Raw genomic sequence first — 19,035 nt, forward strand, 5'->3', positions numbered from 1 at the left:
GAGCAGAGCCTGCAACAGAACCTGGGTATTGTCGGAGAAGATGCGATGGTGCGAAAGGTGACGAGACAATGGTATGAATTTGATGTTTACCCCTCCACCCCACTTGCACTTCGCGAAACTGGAAGGCACGTCACAAGCGCGATTGCCTCGCGCCTGCCGAAACAAAGTTGTGACCTGTACGCAAGGAATGCGATATCCAAAAATCTTCTGAGCTACATATAGCGTAATTCGTATCCTCAAGCACATGCATTTCAACCAAGACGCGAAACAGCCATACGAGGAGACAAGGGTATCATTGTTACACATCTACTCCTCCAACAAGTCCATCACCAACTGCGGAATAACTTGTACACCTTCGCCCTGTATCGCACTGATCGGCACAGCCTGTACATTGCGCCGCCATGCATGCTTGCGGTTGCTAGGATGAGGTTGCTCGCCCTTGCTCACATTCGCCAAATATACGCGAAGAGCCTCAAAGTTAGCTTGCGTATCCGGCAAGTCGGCCTTTGTCGCGACGACAAACCAAGGCTTCGACGAGATCGGTGTGGTGCTCAGAAAGGGCAGAGGCTTTGGCGACGGGTCCAAATGCGGTGAGTCAATGAGATCAGACGCGTCGCTAGGGGGCGTGCTGGCACCAGCGGGTCTGTATGTCACCGTCCTACGCTCCGTCTCCGCATTCAATTCCTTGCCGCGTAGGGTCTCGTACTCGGACACTTCTCGCCAGAGCAGCTTGAGAGCAGCCACAGCGTCACCAGCAGACAAATCGATGACGAAAGCGAGCACTGCGGCGCGTTCAATGTGTCGCAAGAAGCCTAGTCCAAGTCCTTTGTCGAGATGCGCATCCTCTATGAGTCCTGGTACATCTGCAATGGTAAAGTTCTCGCGCAGTTCTCCATTTGGCCTGCGCGATCTGACAAGTGGTCGTCCTTTGTGGTTGTCCAGAACCACAGTGCCAACGTTTGGCTGAAGGGTGGTAAAGGCCCAGTTGCCGACTCGCGCACGGCTATTGCTCAAAGCTCGAAGAAGCGTGCTCTTTCCGGCATTAGGTAGCCCTACCAGTCCCAGGTCGGCCAGAATTTTCAGCTCCAACTGCAATGAAATCTTCAATCCCTCATCCCCCCGCGTGGCCATCTTGGGCCTGTTGTTGAAGGGTGTCATAAAGTGTGGATTACCCAAGCCGCCCATCGCTCCTGCCGCTATCAACATAGGCGTCTCCATGTGCTTGTCCAAGTCCAACCACATGGGCGCTTCTGGTTCAAGGGCTGCAAGGTGCGATCGTCGTGGCGGAGGAAGCTTAGGAAACTTGATCCTGCTGAGTTCTGAGGCTATAGTCCCAGGATAGACCAGCCATCGGTCTCTTCTATAACTTGGCTGCCCCTCCTCCAACTCTTCCGCATCTTCGTTTTGCTGCATTTTCCAGTGCTCTTCCTCCATTATCGCGACCGGGTCATGTCTCTGCAACTCGCGCACAATGGTCCCTACCGGCACCGTGATCAGGACGTCGGCCCCACGCTCGCCACCTTTGACCTTGCCCTGTCCATTGCGTCCTCTGCCAGCCTTGATTTGTCGCCGGCGAGCAAGCTTGTGCAGCGACGTCTCGCCACGGACTGCTTGTATGTAGATGTTTCCTCCGCTGCCACCGTCGCCACCATTTGCAGGCCCTTCTTCAATATATTTCTCGCGCAAGAACGAGACGCAGCCGTGGCCGCCGCCACCAGCTTCAACAGTCAAGATGCATCGATCGGCAAAAGGCGTAAGGGCATAGTCGTCCGCTGCGGGGTCTAGTCGCGCATTCGGGTGAGCGTCGGGCTGCTCAGCAGACGTAGAGTTGCATCTGAGCTGGATCGGAAATCGTTTACGAAGCGGACATCTACGCGCAGCCGAGGCAAGTGGCACCTGGAGAAAGGCGGGATACAGAAACGGCGTCAGCGTACCGCTTAGGCTATGCGGACGAGCGAACGACATGCGTTAATTGCGAACGTGGCGTGGTCGGGAAGAATGTTCAGTATCATGAATTCCACACGCATAGAATCGCGTCGCGGGACTAGCGAATGACGGCCCCAGATCCGATGATCTGCATCACGCTTGTACAAGCTAGTCCAACATGCCTCGGTATCCAGCATTGTTTGAAAGTACATATGACTTCTTGGACCAGCTATACGTGAAACAAACATTCAGTTATTGGCCCAACCTCCATCGCCTTTTGATTGGACCCCACTCTTGTATCATCCTCAATCCCCAGTTCGCCCCATCCTCAATAACATCTCCGCCCCAATCACTAGCCCCCATCATGATACGCTGTGCCTTACTCACCCTGGCATCAGTCATGCTCAGAGTTGCCAAGCCCGAGTACTTCAGGTTGGGTGGGAAACTTGGTCTTTCTAGCAGCCAGCTTGTAACCCTCCATTGGTACCTCAAGTGGGCGCTGCCACTATGGACCGTACTAGACCTCAACTCGGTACTCAATCGTTTTGCCGAAAGACGATGGATTTGGAAGACGGATAAGAGTATTTGGGATTGGAAGCGTGAAGTTGCTGTGGTGACAGGGGGCTCCGCTGGCATCGGGGGTTGCGTGGTCAAGAAGCTCACCTCTCATGGCATCAGGGTCGCGGTTCTGGACGTTAGCCCTCTGTCAGAGATCTTCACCAAAGGTCCGTTGCGGCGCACAACCGCTAGGTTTCATACTAATCAAGGTAGATGAACTTGCCCTCGTACGATACTACAAATGTGACATCACGTCGCGAGACAACATCCACCAAGCGGCGGAAGCCATACGATCCGATTTGGGTTCACCAACTATCCTTATCAACAACGCTGGCATTGGTAACGCGTGGACTATCAAGGACATCCCACAACAGAACCTGAACAAGATGTTCGACATCAACCTTCTGAGTCACTGGAGTACTGTCCAGGAGTTTCTGCCAGACATGCTCGCTAAGAAAAAAGGCCACATCATGGGTGTCGCAAGTCTTGCTTCCTTCGTTGCTTTGGCCGGTGCCGTTGACTACAGCTGCACCAAGGCGGCGCTCCTGGCTTTCCACGAAGGATTGACGCAAGAGATCAAGCATCGCTACAAGTGCCCGTCCATCCAGACCTCCATCGTCCATCCAAATTGGACCAAGTCTGCTATAACGTCGCATGAGGCCATTGCGGCGGGGCTGAAAAACGTTCGCGCAAAAATTCTACAACCAGAAGATGTCGCCGAGGCCATGGTGGACCAAATTATTCAAGTGAAGAGTGGACAGCTGATTTTGGGCCCAGCACTATCTCCTAAAATCAGGGCACTGCCTCTTTGGATACAGGAGCTCATCCGAGATAGCCAGGCCTACGTCGTCACCGGCGACGGCTCGACAGCGAGTGGCTAGGTGCATGAACTGTTCCTTCGAGTCGATGATGACACTGGAGCGCGGCAGTTACGAACGGTGCGGTACGGAGCGCACCCGTTCCAGCCGCTTGGGGCCAGGATCCTCAACGAGAATAGGGCAGGTTCAACTAGAAACACGGTGCCGCAATCTGGACAGCTTCGTTGGAATTTTGCCGCCCAGCCGAATCAGCAACACAGACGCCGTCAAGGCCGCTGAGGTTACAGAGGTCTGCGCCACGTCAATACCGGGGTCGGCAATCAAATCGAGCTTCTTCTGTCACTTTAGCGAAGTCGATAGTTGATATTTTGCGCAGCACATCATGGGTATGTGACAGAAATGCGACATCTTACTATGTTATATTCGATCGGGCGGCAGATTTCCAAAATGCGAACGATTGAGCGCCACAGCCGGGTTCTGAGCTAATCATAGGTGATGCTATGAGTATTCTCGGGGTTGTATGCAGGTATCATCGACTCAGCCCCATGTTCCTACAGGGACCATGCAAGGTACCTCACACCAACCCTAACTCGGCCCGAACAAAGTGTAACCACGCGAAGGACATCGGTCTTTGCGCAAGAGGCGCGGGACTCAAAAGTTATATGTCACTTCTTTGTTCTCTGTTTCATCGTCTCCGGGTAGCTGTTGTGTTACGTCTGCCTCGCTGTTGTGACTTTGCTTTGCTTTCCTCAAGTCATTCGTTTCAGATCGTGAGCATGCAATGGCCTGGTTCGCGGGAGCTGTATTCGCTTATTGCACCGCATCTTTGGTAGTTGGAAGTAATGTCGAATTTAATTGGAAGAGTGAGTGGACTTTTGCACGCGTTGTAGTTGTACCTACTGACACATCGACGCAGATGCAAGACTCTCTAATACACATATCACGAACGAAAGATTTCCCACATTTCCGCGCCGCGATTTACCCTTTACCAACGGCACAAGTACATCAGAAACAGTTCAGACTACGTCGAGGCTATCGCTATATCCTCTTTCTTCTACATCAAAGTCAGAGAGCAGCACGACTTCGACAGTCATCGCTCATGAGATAACTTCCTCTCAACAGCCCGACACCGCGACGCGTTCCTCAGTAGCTGAAGCAGGTACGTCCGCCGGTCGAAGTAATAATTTGCCTGCGAAAACATCCACTAGGAGCGAGTCGTCAACAGTATTGCCGACCACCACAGTAGTGCAACTGCCAACTGCACTTTCGTCAATCTTTTTGATCAGCTCCAGACAGACTTCTATATCCAGTCACACATCTCCAGGTTCATCTGGAACTGCTTCTTCCATACGCATATCGTCTACTGTCAAGGAACTAGTCTCAGATGTCCAGCTGCCCACAAGCATATCTTCTGCCATCATCTCATTACAGAGCACTCCTTCTACAAGCCTACAACTACCAGTAAGCGTCATCAAATCACAAAAGAGCACTCTAGACAGCATCTCAAGCTTGACGGTGTCCGCTACAACAACAAAACAGAGTGCGACTAGGCTTTCCATGCCTGGAACAGCGTTTTTCACCCCTTCGACAACAAGACAACAAGACCCATTGTCTGGTATATCAACCGAGGTATACAATGTAGTGCTACCTCTTACGCAGAAGTCGTGGGCTTTCTCTCGGACCGTCACTGCTGATGCTATTGCAATCACTACGATTGTAGCTGATTTCTCAAGCTTTTCACAAGCTACGGCGACAATCATATCAAGTCTGAAGTCTCTTTCACCCATGACCGAAGATAGCGCGTCGCCAACCTCCACCTTGACGCTGCCAACGCCCTCAGGCTCTCCAACAACAATCGCAGGACTACCACAGCACTCGGTACTTAGTCTCACGAGCTGGCTGAGATCGAGCTACCCAGCAACCATCGATGGTAGCAGTTTGGCCGCCATCACACGCTTGGCTACGCCGACCAGTATGATATCTGTCTCTCAGGCGACCAGTCTTTCTAGTCTGGTATTGTCAGAAACTTCACTTTACTCAACGATCTCGGGGCCGTCTCTGGGGTCCGTTCCAACCAGCGAAGCAAAGAACGAGACCAATACAGCAATCGGAACAAAATCTGTTCAGTCAAGCAGCTTTCTGATCGATAGCTCTACATTCGCTTTTGGTGGCAGTCTCACCATCTCTGCATCAGTCACATTTGAAGATTTTACGCTGTCTCGAATCACAATTCCAACGGATAGTATTGTCGCAACCGTGACCGGTAATACAAGCTCGACGGCGTCAATCACTACTATGTCAATACCGGCGACTGGACTGGGAGCTCATTCTGCAACAGAGAATCGCACCGTGTCGTCCTCAGTGGCTCTTAGTACTACGTCCCTGGAAACAAGTGTCCTTCCAAGTGCCGGTACAGACGGATCGTCTCCCAGTACAGTCGAAACATCTTCATTCAGTTCGCCAATCTCCGGATCTCTTACTCAAATCACCATATCCTTTACGAGTAGCCGGACTCTGAGCACTGCATCGTCCATCCAGTCTGTAGGGATCCCAACTGCACCAGTTGTTTCTGATCGTAACATTACTGTAACATCGAAAACCGCTTCGGCAGTCACTACGATGATGTCTCTCTCCTCTTGGTCGCGCCCTTCCCTCTCAGCATCTCTCGTTGGGTCGGGTAACATCTCGCTTCCCAGCGCCACCCAGACATACAATTCTACTGGAACTGCTGCTGTCACTGAGTCAATCAGTACCTCTCATGCTAGCAGATCAGGCAGTTCACACATGGCTCCCGCGTTTGGATCAATCTCTCCATCCACCACCACGTCTGCCAGTTTCTCTATCCCCACATCAGCAAGCCCTACGTCGGTCAGCTCTATCTCTACATCAAAAAGTGCGACCATTTCTCTAATCAGTACCTTTGTGACGAAGACAAGAACTCAGAGTTCTATTCTAAGCTCTCGCACAAGCCCATTATCAAACGACGTTCACAAGGATTCAACACAGACTCCAAGTGCAGTCCATACATCTACCAGCAGTCCTACCGAGACAGTGGTTGCAGCAGCTGCACCTAAATTGACCCCATCGCAAACAGCTGGGGTTGCTTTAGGTAGTACAGCTGGGGTTCTCCTTGCGATCGTCGCAGCGATCTTTGTCGCTCGCCGCTATCATGCGATGCATGCAGCAAAGCACGAAAGCTGGGGATCTTCAGGTGTCTACCCTAAAGTCGCATACTTGTACGATCCTTCACTTGGCGAGAATGGCGGTAGAGATAGCGAAGATGACGAGGCATTGGCTTTCATGTCTGGTGGTGCTAGTGGATTGTTATCAACTGGAAGCAGAACACCTCCTCGCGCACCTCAAAACTCTTTCGATTACGACTCTCCTAACTGGCAATACAGCGACCCTGGTAACCCGTTCAAAGATCCTGAGGACCCCTTCCTGGACTGGCGAAGTAGTGATGCGATTAATTCACCAAGTGAACCTGCATCTGCTCTTGCTGCTGCAGTTGCAGAGTATGGGGCCGGGCCGCAAAAGCCTCTACCGCCTGTACCGCTTTCCTTGACGTCTCTCCTTCACGATCATGTCATCCCATCGCCAACTTTGAGTCCTATGGTCAATGGCTGTAGCTTGCGTCGCAGTCACGCACGATCGTCGAGAGGGAGTAGTGTCAGAAGTCAAAGGTCATTGAGAGGTTTCCGCGCTTGTCGTCCAACATCTCCTAGTTCAACGAATCACCCGACAGGCTTACGTGTTCCGCGACGAAGCCTATCATCCATCAAAGAGGGACACGTCGATGATCCCTTCGTAGATGCGATAGAGCAAGATCTACTTCTACCAGTGGACGTTCGAACGGAAACACCAGATTCAGTGATGGTTTATGCGCCAGTGCCGAGGACACCAATGCGATCAGCCTTGTCAACAATACTCTCGGATGACCAGACATCCACGGCTTCGGTACCGAGTATAGCTGCTGCGAAATCTCTAGCAGGTACTCAACCTCGATCAACTGGTAGCATACTCTTCCCTACATCTAAAAACGACCAATATTCGTATGCTTCGTTTGTTTACAACAACACCTTACCACTATCACATCCTGACCGGCCGAACAGCGATCAAACAACCGCTCAGAAGGGATGCTCTTTCTTCTCTTCATCTCAATCCCCACAGCCGACTTCAGTGCCTCGAAACAAAGGCTGGGAAGAGATCAAACGCACTTCCGATGGCACATACAGTCTTCACTCACCTTTGCCAACACCACCTCTTCATAGTTTTGCTCCGTCGCGGCCGAACCTCTCTCCTCTACCTCCCCTCAAGAAACGTTCCTTGATCCAACTCCGCCGCAAGACGCCATTGACTAATACTGGCCAGCTTATGGTATCGACACGAAATCCTTATCCAGCTTCTTCTTCTACACCGTCGGCAGTGAAGACAAACTTTATGTTCAACTCGAACAAGAGCTTTGAAGGCCCACGGATGAGTCTGCTTGCCAAGGTGAACAGCATGGGCGACATCAGAGACGAGGCAGCAAGTCCAAAGAAGAGAAAAGGAAAGGGGCTTGGGTACCGCGATTCTGTCTCCCGGAAGGTGGAGATGAGATCCCGATGGAGTCCTTCGGAGGTAGGGAGGTCATTCTGAGCTTCAACTTGGCTCAGGCCACAGTATCGCATGTAATGTCTTTCCTTCAACTCTCAATCGTTGCCCGCGAAGACATGACAGCTTCCGTGTATCTCTGGGTCTTCGATACCATATCTATCTTTACTACCCCGACTAACACTGGTCGGGACCTGCCTGTACACATCTTCTTGGCCTTTTTTCCTGAATATCGCTGCATTTATTCATAGCATTAATAGCACTAGAATCTCCTTATCCTGTGCTACTGCATAATACAGTTTACTGCAGAACCCTTCTCCTGTACATAAGACTGGTGCCGCTAGCTTCTCATCATACATAATACAATGACAGTACCTTATCAACTTGGCAATGCCACTGAGCCGAGTTCTTCACGCAGTCTCTCCAGCAGGGCCAAGATACGAGGCACATGGTTAGCATCCGAAGACTGTCCGGATCATCTTCGCGAGACCGCATACTACCGTGAAGATCTTGCTCCACTTGGTGAATGAAGCGTGCATCCCTTTCTTGCGGTGAGGACCCATGGGCAGCCATCTTTCATACCAAATGCTCCACACATACATGCTTCCTTCCCAATACCCCACATCTGTTACCGTGTTGCAAGAAATAAACACGCGCAAGCCCTCTTTTGCACTAAAGCTACAAGCAATGCACTCTTCATATGCGCCCCATCTACAAGCATGCCACCATCAATTGTAACCCACCTCATCGTACGACCCGTAGCTGAAAGCTCACCCCTCTTCCGTCATCACTCAGTGCAGCCTTTGGGCATCCGCAAGCTCTGCCGTCATGCTAGCCTTAAACCTTATCCCTACATCACGACTCCTACCACCTACCACTACTGGCTCCCGCTCCCCGGGGCAAAATTCCGGTCGGATACAGCGATCTGATAGGGGGGGCGCCAAAGTCAGGGTAATTGTGCTTGTTCCGAGGCTGATGGGCTCTAACTAAACCTTGGTGGGTATATGCCGCACACCTGCGTCTTCCCTGTCATCTGCGTCTGTGAGCTGCTGCATGTACGATGGTGTTGCATAGTGTGGAAACGAGATCATGAAGAATATGGTCCAGGGATCGCGTGCCACAAGGAGAGGACTATGCAGGTAGCTTTTGTTTTTGAATCTCAGCTCGTGTGCGCCTACACACTAGCATCTTGCAGTGTAAGCGCGCTGCAGTGGCGGTAGTGGTAGCGGTGAACGGCGAAAAGTTTGAACACCCCCGCAATCGAGCCGCCAAAACCAGGCAGGGCTGTGGGCGGAGCAAACTCCGGCGCCCTGCGATGCACATGCAGCCTCACCCTGCTTTTCCCAGACTACTTGCCCTATCCTGAGAGCTGCCGTTGAGAAAGGGTGTTCAGCCGAGTTCGACCGACAACTTTGACTTCTAGAAAGGGACAAAGGACCTGCATATCTGATGAAACGAAAAAGCAAAAACGGAAACGTCATCCAGCGTTCGCCTCGGCGATTAACAGCAAAGAGGAGATTTGCAATCTTGTATGCAGGCTGATCTCTCGTGTGGTGCTCATGGTTCGCATTGGGGTATAATCTAATAGTGTTTGTACATCATAATATCGGGACCGTAAAAGATCCGGGCCCCAAGAAATTCCCCAGCAAACCATCTTCGGATAGCGCGATGTCTGTGCTTCTGGGCACAATGCGGCCTTCTCCGCGTGCTCCCTTGAAGAAGATCCAGAACGTGGTAGCCATGCTTGTATCGCAAAGATCGTTCCAGATCATGAGAGAGCCATCAACGGTCAAGAGGCCAGAGCGAGATTCGCCATTCCAACACATGCATCGTCAGTTTCCCCATTGCTCTTCTGGCCATGAGCTTCGAGCCAAAAACAAAGGCGCTGACAGCCACCATTACCACTGACCTTCACCATCGTCGTTTGATGAATCACCAATATGCTGGTAGGCAAGCATCAGGTCATACCTACGCCGCTGCGCTTATTCTTCTTGCGTGCCCACACATCATCAAGCCACTCGTGGGGTCCCTCAATCTCGATGGGACCGGGGCACAGTGGAAGCCTCTGTCGGTGTTTCTTCTCATATTCGCGGATCGCGATGTGACACTCGATTTCTTGCGCCATGCGCTTAAGCAGCTTCTTTGCTTGTTCATGATACTCAGGGAGGGTACTAAGAGTCTTTTCTGCCATGATTTTAGCCTCATTTGCCGACCCTTGAACGAGGCTGAAGAAAATTTGACGCCTGTAGAACTCCATGGATGTATCCTGGGGAGGTGTTAGACCACCAAGCTCGCGTGTGAGAATTAGTGGACTCTCTGTGTAGATCCAGGATCGTGCACCGTGAAGTGAAGTGTGATGTAGTACCTGTACGTCTAGGATGTGGACCTTAGTTGCACCCATGCGGACGGCGTTTAGTAGCTCCTGTCTCAGTCCATTGGCGTCTAAACTCGAATTGAGAATAGGATCGTTGGAGTCAAGCTTGACACTCTGGGTCTCAGTCTTGTTGATGCGAAGGCGAGTGAAGAGTGTGTGAACTTGTCCTGGGAACAAATGAGGGATCGCCTTGTGTCCGTAAACATCCAGGACCTCACAGCCTGACTTGGGCCGAATTTCCACACTCAAGTCAGTCAGCTCGCCGACGGGCTTCTCAGACCGAGCATTCTTCAAGATGCGCTTGATGCGACCAGAGGTGGATTGGTACTTGCACCAGTTACTGGCGAACACATTCTTGCAGCAATCTTCAAGGCAGACGGTGTCTTGAAATTCTGGCTCGCGACGATAGGGAAGAAGCGCAGGATTGATGCAATGGATGTAAAGGCCTGAAAGTGTCCTCGACACGTCGTGTAGAACATGGGCTACAGGAGAGAGCACGATGATATGAGTAAGACCAGCCTTCAGGTGTTTGCCTTGCATAGACCTGGCTATGCCAAGGATGACGTCGGTCATGGAGGGGTTGGGACGAGGCGGGTCCCATAGCTGCGAACCCGACTGTGCGATCCCCGACGTCAACTCCTGGAATATCTCTTCGACATCCGCACACACGGATTGAAGTGGGTACAGTACCTCTGGCCTGTTTCCAGTGACATCACGGTGGGTGCAATGAGTGGTGTATAGAGCCAGGCGATCTCCATGGCCAAGATGATGCTATAAAAAGTAAGCAGGTGGCTCCTGGGAACTGCAAAATAGTGGCTCACCAAGGCTCCATTGACAGCGTCCAATGACCTCTCCAGACAAGCTGTGGTGACATAGTACCTGTGATCAACGTCAGCTGCCATCATCTGCTGCATCGCATGAGCACCGACCCGTTGTCTACCACGAAGATCACATCGATCCCGGTATCAGGCAGAGGTGTTCGGTTGTACAGGACACCCTCGATATCAATAGCGACGCCGAGCTCTTGGTACTCTTCGGTAACAAGCTTTTCCTCTGGGAACAGTCTAATCGCTGCCCGAAGAGTAGTCGGCAATAGTGAGCTTGAGCCTGACACTTGTGCATCGGATGTCTCGTGATCAAAGTCCGTAGGGGAAGGAAGACGCTTGGCAATGCGGCCCATAATGGAGCTGAACTTCTCTCCACTGGATGAATTTAGTAGCTGATGCACAAAACCGTTGGGATCAACGCACTTGCGGGCATTACGTAGCAAGTAAGCCTCGACAGCTTCGTCGCCCGGATACGCTACCGATGAACCTTCCTCGATCCCAACATGAAATCCAAGCGATGTAGTGCCAGTTGGCGAGCTTGAATCTGGCGTATCGTCAACACCAGCGCTCTTATCTCCGGTATTCTGGCGACGCAAGAGGGGTAGACCACTTGTGAAAAGCCGCAACTTGGACATACGCCGCTTTGGAGGCTCAGCACGGTTTTCGGGTTTGCTATTCACTTTCTCAAGAGCCTGTTGTGCGCTCATGTGTTCAGCGCCAGCAGCAAAACCAGGAGGCTTGGATGCATGCATAGCCTTGCTCGATAGCATGTCGATCGAGGGCCAGGGGGGAAATTCAGTGGTATGCACGGAACGTACCGGGCCGCCGCTCTCGGGCTCGTCATAGCTGTTGTTGCGCGGAGACATCATTGAATATACTAGGCTTGAGCCTGAGGCTGACGAGCGGCTGTTTCTATTCTTCCGTATTGTCAGAGGATGGTCGCTAGGAGTGCGACTGACAGGAAGAGGTGTTACACTCCACGACCACGGTGCTTTGAGTGGGCGCGCCCAGCCAAACACGGACGACTCGAAGCTATAGTCGAGTGGTAACTCCCAAATATCGCTTTTGATCTCGTCGATGATATCGTCTAGCGGCCCGAACACGTACTGGTCGCCGCTGGAGGTAGGGGTTGACTTACGAAATATTCGCCGTCGAAAAGTTGCTTTGCGCGACTTTTTCTGGATGGTGAGTGGGGGTGGGCAGAGAGGTGCGCGGTCCGAGAAGATACCGCCAGCTGTTATCGTTGTGATCATTGTGAATTCGCTCGAAACAGCAACAAACAGAAGCTCAGTCACCGCGGTGCGCTCACTCTCACCACGAGTTGTCTCCAGAGCGCGTGGTCTCTCAACGCGCAATGACAAACGGAATGGGGATAGATAAGAAGAGTAGCCAATGCGTAAACTGAGATGTGCGTTTGAGACGTAGGCATGATAATGAGAGTCGGCTGAGGTAAGTATTCCAGAAGGAGAAGCGCTGAAATGAGTCGGAAAGTGCGAATGGGTGCGTCAACAAACCTGTGGCGTTCCTGCCCTGGAGAGCACGCTGTTGAACTTCACTTCAAACTGCGTTTCTGTAGAGAGTTCTGTGCTCATGCATTCATACGTGAATCGATGCCCTATAGGTCTTACGCCATAAATCCACAACTACGCCTCACCAATTTGTGTGGCAGCGACTTCCATGTGCTTCTTCATCTGCTCATGCATCTCGTCGTCCGCTTCGCGAAAGCGAATCTATCGCAGAAGTAAGCACTGGCTTAGTCATATATTACTGCAACTTACTATGTCTTCCCCAGCGCCAGTGCCGAATAGGACTGGCTCAGATATACTAGCCTTGACTGCTTTTCTTACGCGATCTTCCCATACTCCTTCCCAGTTCCACTCTCCTGGTCGTCGATTACGTCCAAGTGCAGACGCACCCTCTGGATTCTCCGTCGTGGAAGGCTCAAGGCTAGGAGATGTTGGGTTTGACTGTTGAGATTGCAATACTGGAGCCCGATGCGCCCGCCACGCGTGGTAGGCGCCTGGGTTCGCAGCTGCCTCTAACGGGAGTGAGTCCAATATTGATTCTTCACTAAACGTCGAGCGGATGTACTCTAGCATGCGTACGATGGAGTATTCGGCCGTTGGCTGGGTACCGCCGAGGACACCAGAGGTAACATTGGAGTCGGAACGCATAGGAAGTACATTTGAAGATGCACTGACATCACGAGAATTTGGTACAGATCTTCGAGCTCTTCCGAACCAGTGTGGAAAGCCGTGTCGTAAACTGAACCCTCCAGGTGGTAGCCGTTCCTCGTCTGTTGCACTTACGGTATCCGTGTCGGCGGATCCAGTCGTGTAAGTATACGTGGTAAGTGGCGTGAGCAGCGGGTGAAAGACATCGGTAGAGAAGGTCACGAGGGGTGGTATGGCAGGATAGCTGGGTGGAAAAGATATTTGGAAGCGTAAGACTGCGGGCGCGTATGGTCCTGTCAAACGTGAATAATGCCGGTCTGCAATGACAGGGAACGCAAGACGATCGCCTAGTCCTATGGTACAGCCTACCTTTTCGCACGAATATTACACCAAACCACAGTGACGGGTCGCCAGGTGTGATACTCAAGAAAATGCCATCAAGCTGTGCATAGCGCAGACGGGAGCTGTGCAGAGTTAGGGAACGTCGCCGCCAAGTCATGTGCCTCGACTCACAACTCGACGAGAAGATGCTGCTTCCGAAAAGACGGGAGAGCCGACGCTGAGACGGACAACGGCATCTCGTGAGCAACGATGATGGTTGTTGGTCGTTCGGCTTCTTACAAGCACGGCGCCTGCGATGATGAGAGCCGAAGCGCGTTTGACGCTAGTGCTAACCGATCTGCGCCCTCACCTGCTTCAGTCTAACGCGCTGTCCCACCCTACCATTCGCTGAGCGTGCAATACCACCAACATGGCCCTGTATCTCACCAGGTCGCGTATGGAGATGCGCGCAAGGTAGGATCGTAACGACTATATGCTGCTCGTCCAAGTAGCAGTCCGCAAGTCGTGGCTGTCTGGTCGGATTGATTACTTGTCGGATGCGACACCAGCGTTGAGCAGATTCCATGCATCACCAGTGGATTTGTTCGCAGTAACACTGCGCGCATCCTTCGCAACTGCCAAGTGCCGGACTGCCGCTCAACCCTCGTCGCCCATCTATGTCAGGCCCTGCTCGGGACGTTGCCTGCGGCACTGGGACAAGGCTCTGACTGTGTTGTTGAGACCGATCAGGTGTGCCGGCAGGCTCGCAACGGTCCGGCTGAACGCACACCACCGGACTCACGTCAGAACGCAACACAGGACGCATGACCGCGTGCGCCGTTGGCACCGACGAGTCAGAGCGGAACTGGCTCACACACACTTACAACGTTGCAAAACGTCGGAGTTCGGGACGTGATGTTAGTGATCCCGTCCTGCGACTGCCGAGACATTCTATCCTCAAGCATCAGGATAATGAGCCTTTGCCGTCCTATGCTTATTCTGAGACGCCGTGCCGCGCCTGTAATGATTGATGACCACGTCGTACAGCCCTTGAGTGGAAATGCGCTGGCTCCAGTCAGCTCATCAAGGGCAGCCTTACGCGACGGCGTTACATGTCGTCGCGACCGAAGGCATACGAAGCCTTGTACGTAGGTAGAGTTGACGCCGGATCGAGCAACAGGCTGCTGCAGAATGATCGGGCAGCGTCAATTCCGATCGACCCACGCTACCGGTTTCGAGGCTGGCTTTTCGTTTTTGTACACTCGTGCCGACAAGCGCGTGAACACCCCAATCCTCCGAAATCTCTCCAGCCCACGCCCTCGTCTGGCATCTGCTGTCATTTTCGTCACGGCGCTATGAGTTATGCTATTGCCTAAGAGCAAAGAAGCATGGTGTCTTTTTCGGAGGATTCCATCAGAGCAATAAGAGGGCCAGGGGGCGTAATCCTAAAGACGCTAAAAAAGGCGGTGGCTGTCTCAGACGCTTCCATCTTTTTGCGAACCCTGTCCTCGCGTGGAAATCTGCAGGCCAGCCTTACATATCCACACCGCCATGACCGCTTAGGCCAGGTTGCGTCGAAACAGCCGTTGTGCCTTGACACCTTTCCATCAGCCAGCAGAGATCGCTGGAATGCCGCGACAGCTCACTTACAACACACGACGGACGCATGTCCGGGCCCACCGGAAATCAAATTGCTGGCAATGCCTAGCCAAGCGGTCTGAACTGGGCAGCAGTACAGATGCTACGTCGCCGCAGATGGGCGCAAAGCATGGTCAGCTGATGGAATTCCTAGGGTTATGATGCCTTGATGACTGATGAGAATGCAATCACGATGTGTGACCAGCAATGACAGATGCAAGCACCAAGCCACGTCCTGCGACCCGGTTGGGCCCAATGCGCAGTTGTGGGAAGCTTCGAAACTATGCTGACCGGACAGGGGTGCAGAGAGATGATACCTGGGGCAGCAAATGAAATCGCCGCACGCCTTAGTGTGCCAGGTTGCGATCTGAGGGACACGAAACGCGCTGTGTCGTCCTGCTCGGCCACTCAAGCGATACGACTCGTGCCTTGTGGCGCTGACGACAACCCGGATCGTCATGTATTGCAACAAAGCGACTCCGTCTAATGCAGACTGCCGCGTGACCGGTTGTTGTGCAGTTACCCAATGGCATACAGTACACCGCTATTTTTTGGGGGTTTGTCGGAGCAATCAAGGTATGATGCCATGACAGATGCTGCTCATCATCAATGACAGCGAGGCCCATAGCGAGGGCCCCAGCATCGTGGTCCGAGCTGCTTCTCGAAATTCTGCGGCGAATCTTCTGACTCGCCTCATGTCAAAAGTCTGACCGCGGCGGTGTTCTGGTGCCCCTGAACTGGGCGCTGCGAAAATTAGCATCGCCTTGTGTTCTACACCATAGCCGGCACGGCGTCCTATTTGTCGGCGGGGCACCGGCCACTGGGCCGCTCTGTCCGTTTAGGAATGAGGACACGGCCAGCTACGGCCGGCATGTCGTTCACAGAGCGACAGGGTCTCCCCTGCTGTGGCTCGAATCAGGGCGCTAGTGCCTGTGAATGTCGGTAGAAGCATGCGGGCTCCTAGCGCCGAGGATTTGGGTCCCGGGGAGTCGGGTTGCTCTGTTGATCCTGTTCCTCTTACGAGCCACGTCCAACGCTCTTGCAACTCTCCCTGGTCCGCCTTACTCGGTTCCTTCTAGCTCGTCCAATGTCATGGATTCCGCCCAACCCGGACCGGTTTGTTCGATGAGCAGAAAGCTTCCCCAGCCCAGCCCTGGCCCACTCTCAGGGGTTTGCATTCGCTTTCGCATGCTCACACAGAGCCCGTCCGGTGACATGGAGTCACAAAAAACAGAGCTAGGTACAGCTCGGCTGCCAGCACTGCACATTCCGGTCGCTTATCGACAGACGGTGGGCTGTTTCGTAGCAACGATGGCATCACGGATCCGCTACTCATTTTACATTTGCTGGTCCCTCCGCTGTCCCTATCCGCCCACACTACGTATCCATACCCACTGGCATCACCGCTTGTTCTCCGTTTCTTCCCCGCCGCCACAATCCTTGCTCATCCCAGCAGTCTATCCGTTTTGAGGACGCCACTTAAATCTTGCTGCTCCTTATATACCTTGTGACGCTCGCGTCCTTTGCAAACTGACTCTGACCTCTGAGCCCTGGAGGTACTAATCTGTCGCAAACTCGCACATGTCTTATTTGTCTCAATCGACTCACACTCTACTTGACATCTACCACATTCAGTCATAGTGCTTGACATTCCTCTTCGACCACCTGCACACCTACACACTCGACCTTCACATTCGACTTCCATACTACCAACATGGCTCGGTATGGCGTGGCAGCTGCCGCGGGCAGCGACAGAACACCATTCCCAACTCGACAAATGGCCGTACTTGGTGAGCATCACACAGTTGATGGCTCGTTGCCGTTACTAACGACAGCAGCGTTATGCCGGATATGCGAACCAATCGCTTTCATGTCGATATTTCCGTACGCCTACTTCATGGTCGAATCATTCATGACCGGACAAAGCACCGCCCAGATCTCCATGTACACCGGCATGGTCACCTCCTCTTTCGCATTCATGGAGTGCATCAGTGGCATTTTTTGGGGCCGACTTAGTGACCGGGTAGGACGGAAGAAGGTGCTCTTAGGAGGTCTTTTTGGTACGGGGCTGAGCATGTTGCTGTTCGGCTTCTCTCAGAGCCTACCAATGGCATTGATCGCGCGGGCTCTCGGGGGTTTGCTCAACGGGTGAGGTCATAGTGTGATCTAGCGTACGAGCCTCGCTAACCTTATATGCAGGAACATCGGCGTTCTCCAGACCACCGTCGCTGAGCTTGTAACGGATGAGCGACATCAGCGTGAGTTTTGCCATAACTCTAATTATACGCCGCGCGAGACTGACTTTTGATAGCGCGCGCTTATTCCATCATGCCTTTTGTTTGGTGCCTTGGGTAAGAAATTACCGAACACGTTCCGAATTGTCCATGCTGACCGCTTTTTGTAGCACCATCATCGGCGGAGCGCTTGGCGGCTTGCTCGCTCGTCCCGCCAACGTAATGCCGTTTTTCCAGGGCACCATCTTCGAGACATACCCGTTTCTTCTTCCAAACCTGGTCTGCACTGGATTCGTGGTTCTTGGCCTTACCGTCGGCATCCTCTTCTTGGAAGAGACGCACGAGGACCGCAAATACGACCAGGATAGGGGACGCGAAGCGGGGCAATGGCTCCTGCGCAAACTCTGGAAGCGAGAGGCAGAGGCAACATTCGACGACAAGGATGCTTCGTTTGACGAGATGCGATCGATGCTCAGCGACCATGACCACAACGTGCAGGCCTACCGAAGCACTGACAGCTCGCCTACCCTGTGCAGCACGCGAACTTCCATTTCAGAAGTACCTGAGTTCGAATTGGACAAGCAGCTTGCACCAGCGCCAACCTTCCGACAAGCATTCACCAAGCAAGTGATTCTGAATGTGGTGTGCTACGGCATTCTCGCTTTCCACACCATTTCTCTCGAGCAACTCCTCCCAATTCTGATGTCCAAGGATGTCCCAGCCAAGGGTTCCCAGCACCTTCCATTCCGCTTCGAGGGTGGCTTCGGGTGGTCAACCCAGACCACTGGAGCATTCCTTGCTGCGCAAGGTTTCCTCCAGATGTTCGCTCAGGTCATCTTGTTCCCGTGGGTCAGCAAGAAGCTCGGCAGCCTTCGCACTTTCTGGATTACTCTAGCCTGCTACCCGGTTCTCTACCTCCTTGCCCCTTACCTGGCTGTCCTTCCTGAAAGTCTGCGTATTCCCGGACTCGCAGCTCTGCTCATCGCCAAGGTTACCTTCCAGTCACTTTCCTACCCATCCCTGGCCATTATCCTCGCAAACTCGTCTCCATCCAAGAAGGTCCTCGGCACGCTGAACGGAGTTGCAATGTCTTCTGCCAGCATCTCCCGCGGCTTTGGTCCTACCGTATCAGGTGCCGTGGACAGCTTGGGTACCTCGCTCCACATGTCTGGCCTTGCATGGTGGACTATTGCCGCTGTTGCTCTTCTTGGCTGGCTGCCTGGATTTGCTCTCCAAGAGAGCAAGCGATCGGCTTTCACTGCACAAGAAGACGAAGAGGCCCTCATCGACTCCGACTCTGACGCAGAGTCTGTCATCACTCTCACCCCGGACGAAATCGAAATCGTCCTCTCAAAATAGATACACGCAATCACGACCAAAAACAGTAACGACGCATCTCGACTTGCAGGATTCGGCACAGACCACCTGCCTGGCGTCGACGCGCTGGTAGCGACCTTTCCTTTCACAACATAATTTCGGATTATAGAGACACTTTTTGCGGGATGAGATGAGTTCATCACCCGCCGGCGCATCATCATGGGTGCGATTTAGCGACATTGTTTACAGGGCGGC

At 52.8% G+C, this 19,035-nt stretch overlaps 7 protein-coding genes across 7 annotated transcripts; 4 read left to right on the forward strand and 3 right to left on the reverse strand.

Annotated features, from left to right (window-relative positions):
• Positions 1-306: 306 nt before the first annotated feature.
• AA0111_g1045 (hypothetical protein) lies at positions 307-1,965 on the reverse strand (the record flags this gene model as incomplete). Its single annotated transcript, XM_028644200.1, has 1 exon — positions 307-1,965. One exon carries the CDS (start codon positions 1,963-1,965, stop codon positions 307-309), a length of 1,659 nt encoding a protein of 552 aa, XP_028511450.1.
• Positions 1,966-2,290: 325 nt separating this feature from the next.
• Positions 2,291-3,365, forward strand: AA0111_g1046 (hypothetical protein; the record flags this gene model as incomplete). The annotated part of the gene is made up of 2 exons (XM_028644211.1): positions 2,291-2,651; positions 2,698-3,365. The coding sequence occupies 2 exons, from the start codon at positions 2,291-2,293 to the stop codon at positions 3,363-3,365; spliced, it is 1,029 nt and encodes a 342-aa protein (XP_028511453.1).
• Positions 3,366-5,276: 1,911 nt separating this feature from the next.
• On the forward strand, positions 5,277-6,376 carry AA0111_g1047 (hypothetical protein; the record flags this gene model as incomplete). The annotated part of the gene is made up of 2 exons (XM_028644222.1): positions 5,277-6,170; positions 6,239-6,376. The coding sequence occupies 2 exons, from the start codon at positions 5,277-5,279 to the stop codon at positions 6,374-6,376; spliced, it is 1,032 nt and encodes a 343-aa protein (XP_028511452.1).
• Positions 6,377-6,476: 100 nt separating this feature from the next.
• AA0111_g1048 (hypothetical protein) lies at positions 6,477-7,940 on the forward strand (the record flags this gene model as incomplete). The annotated part of the gene is made up of 1 exon (XM_028644233.1): positions 6,477-7,940. One exon carries the CDS (start codon positions 6,477-6,479, stop codon positions 7,938-7,940), a length of 1,464 nt encoding a protein of 487 aa, XP_028511459.1.
• A 1,912-nt stretch (positions 7,941-9,852) lies between these two features.
• On the reverse strand, positions 9,853-12,349 carry AA0111_g1049 (hypothetical protein; the record flags this gene model as incomplete). Its single annotated transcript, XM_028644244.1, has 3 exons — positions 9,853-11,040; positions 11,091-11,148; positions 11,199-12,349. The coding sequence occupies 3 exons, from the start codon at positions 12,347-12,349 to the stop codon at positions 9,853-9,855; spliced, it is 2,397 nt and encodes a 798-aa protein (XP_028511458.1).
• A 390-nt stretch (positions 12,350-12,739) lies between these two features.
• Positions 12,740-13,848, reverse strand: AA0111_g1050 (hypothetical protein; the record flags this gene model as incomplete). The annotated part of the gene is made up of 4 exons (XM_028644256.1): positions 12,740-12,826; positions 12,875-13,563; positions 13,640-13,734; positions 13,784-13,848. The coding sequence occupies 4 exons, from the start codon at positions 13,846-13,848 to the stop codon at positions 12,740-12,742; spliced, it is 936 nt and encodes a 311-aa protein (XP_028511178.1).
• Positions 13,849-16,943: 3,095 nt separating this feature from the next.
• AA0111_g1051 (hypothetical protein) lies at positions 16,944-18,822 on the forward strand (the record flags this gene model as incomplete). The annotated part of the gene is made up of 5 exons (XM_028644267.1): positions 16,944-17,019; positions 17,068-17,377; positions 17,429-17,487; positions 17,541-17,580; positions 17,634-18,822. The coding sequence occupies 5 exons, from the start codon at positions 16,944-16,946 to the stop codon at positions 18,820-18,822; spliced, it is 1,674 nt and encodes a 557-aa protein (XP_028511179.1).
• Positions 18,823-19,035: the final 213 nt, after the last annotated feature.

Source organism: Alternaria arborescens (assembly GCF_004154835.1).
Source record: "Alternaria arborescens strain FERA 675 chromosome Unknown contig_2, whole genome shotgun sequence".
NCBI classification, from domain to species: Eukaryota; Fungi; Ascomycota; class Dothideomycetes; order Pleosporales; family Pleosporaceae; genus Alternaria; species Alternaria arborescens.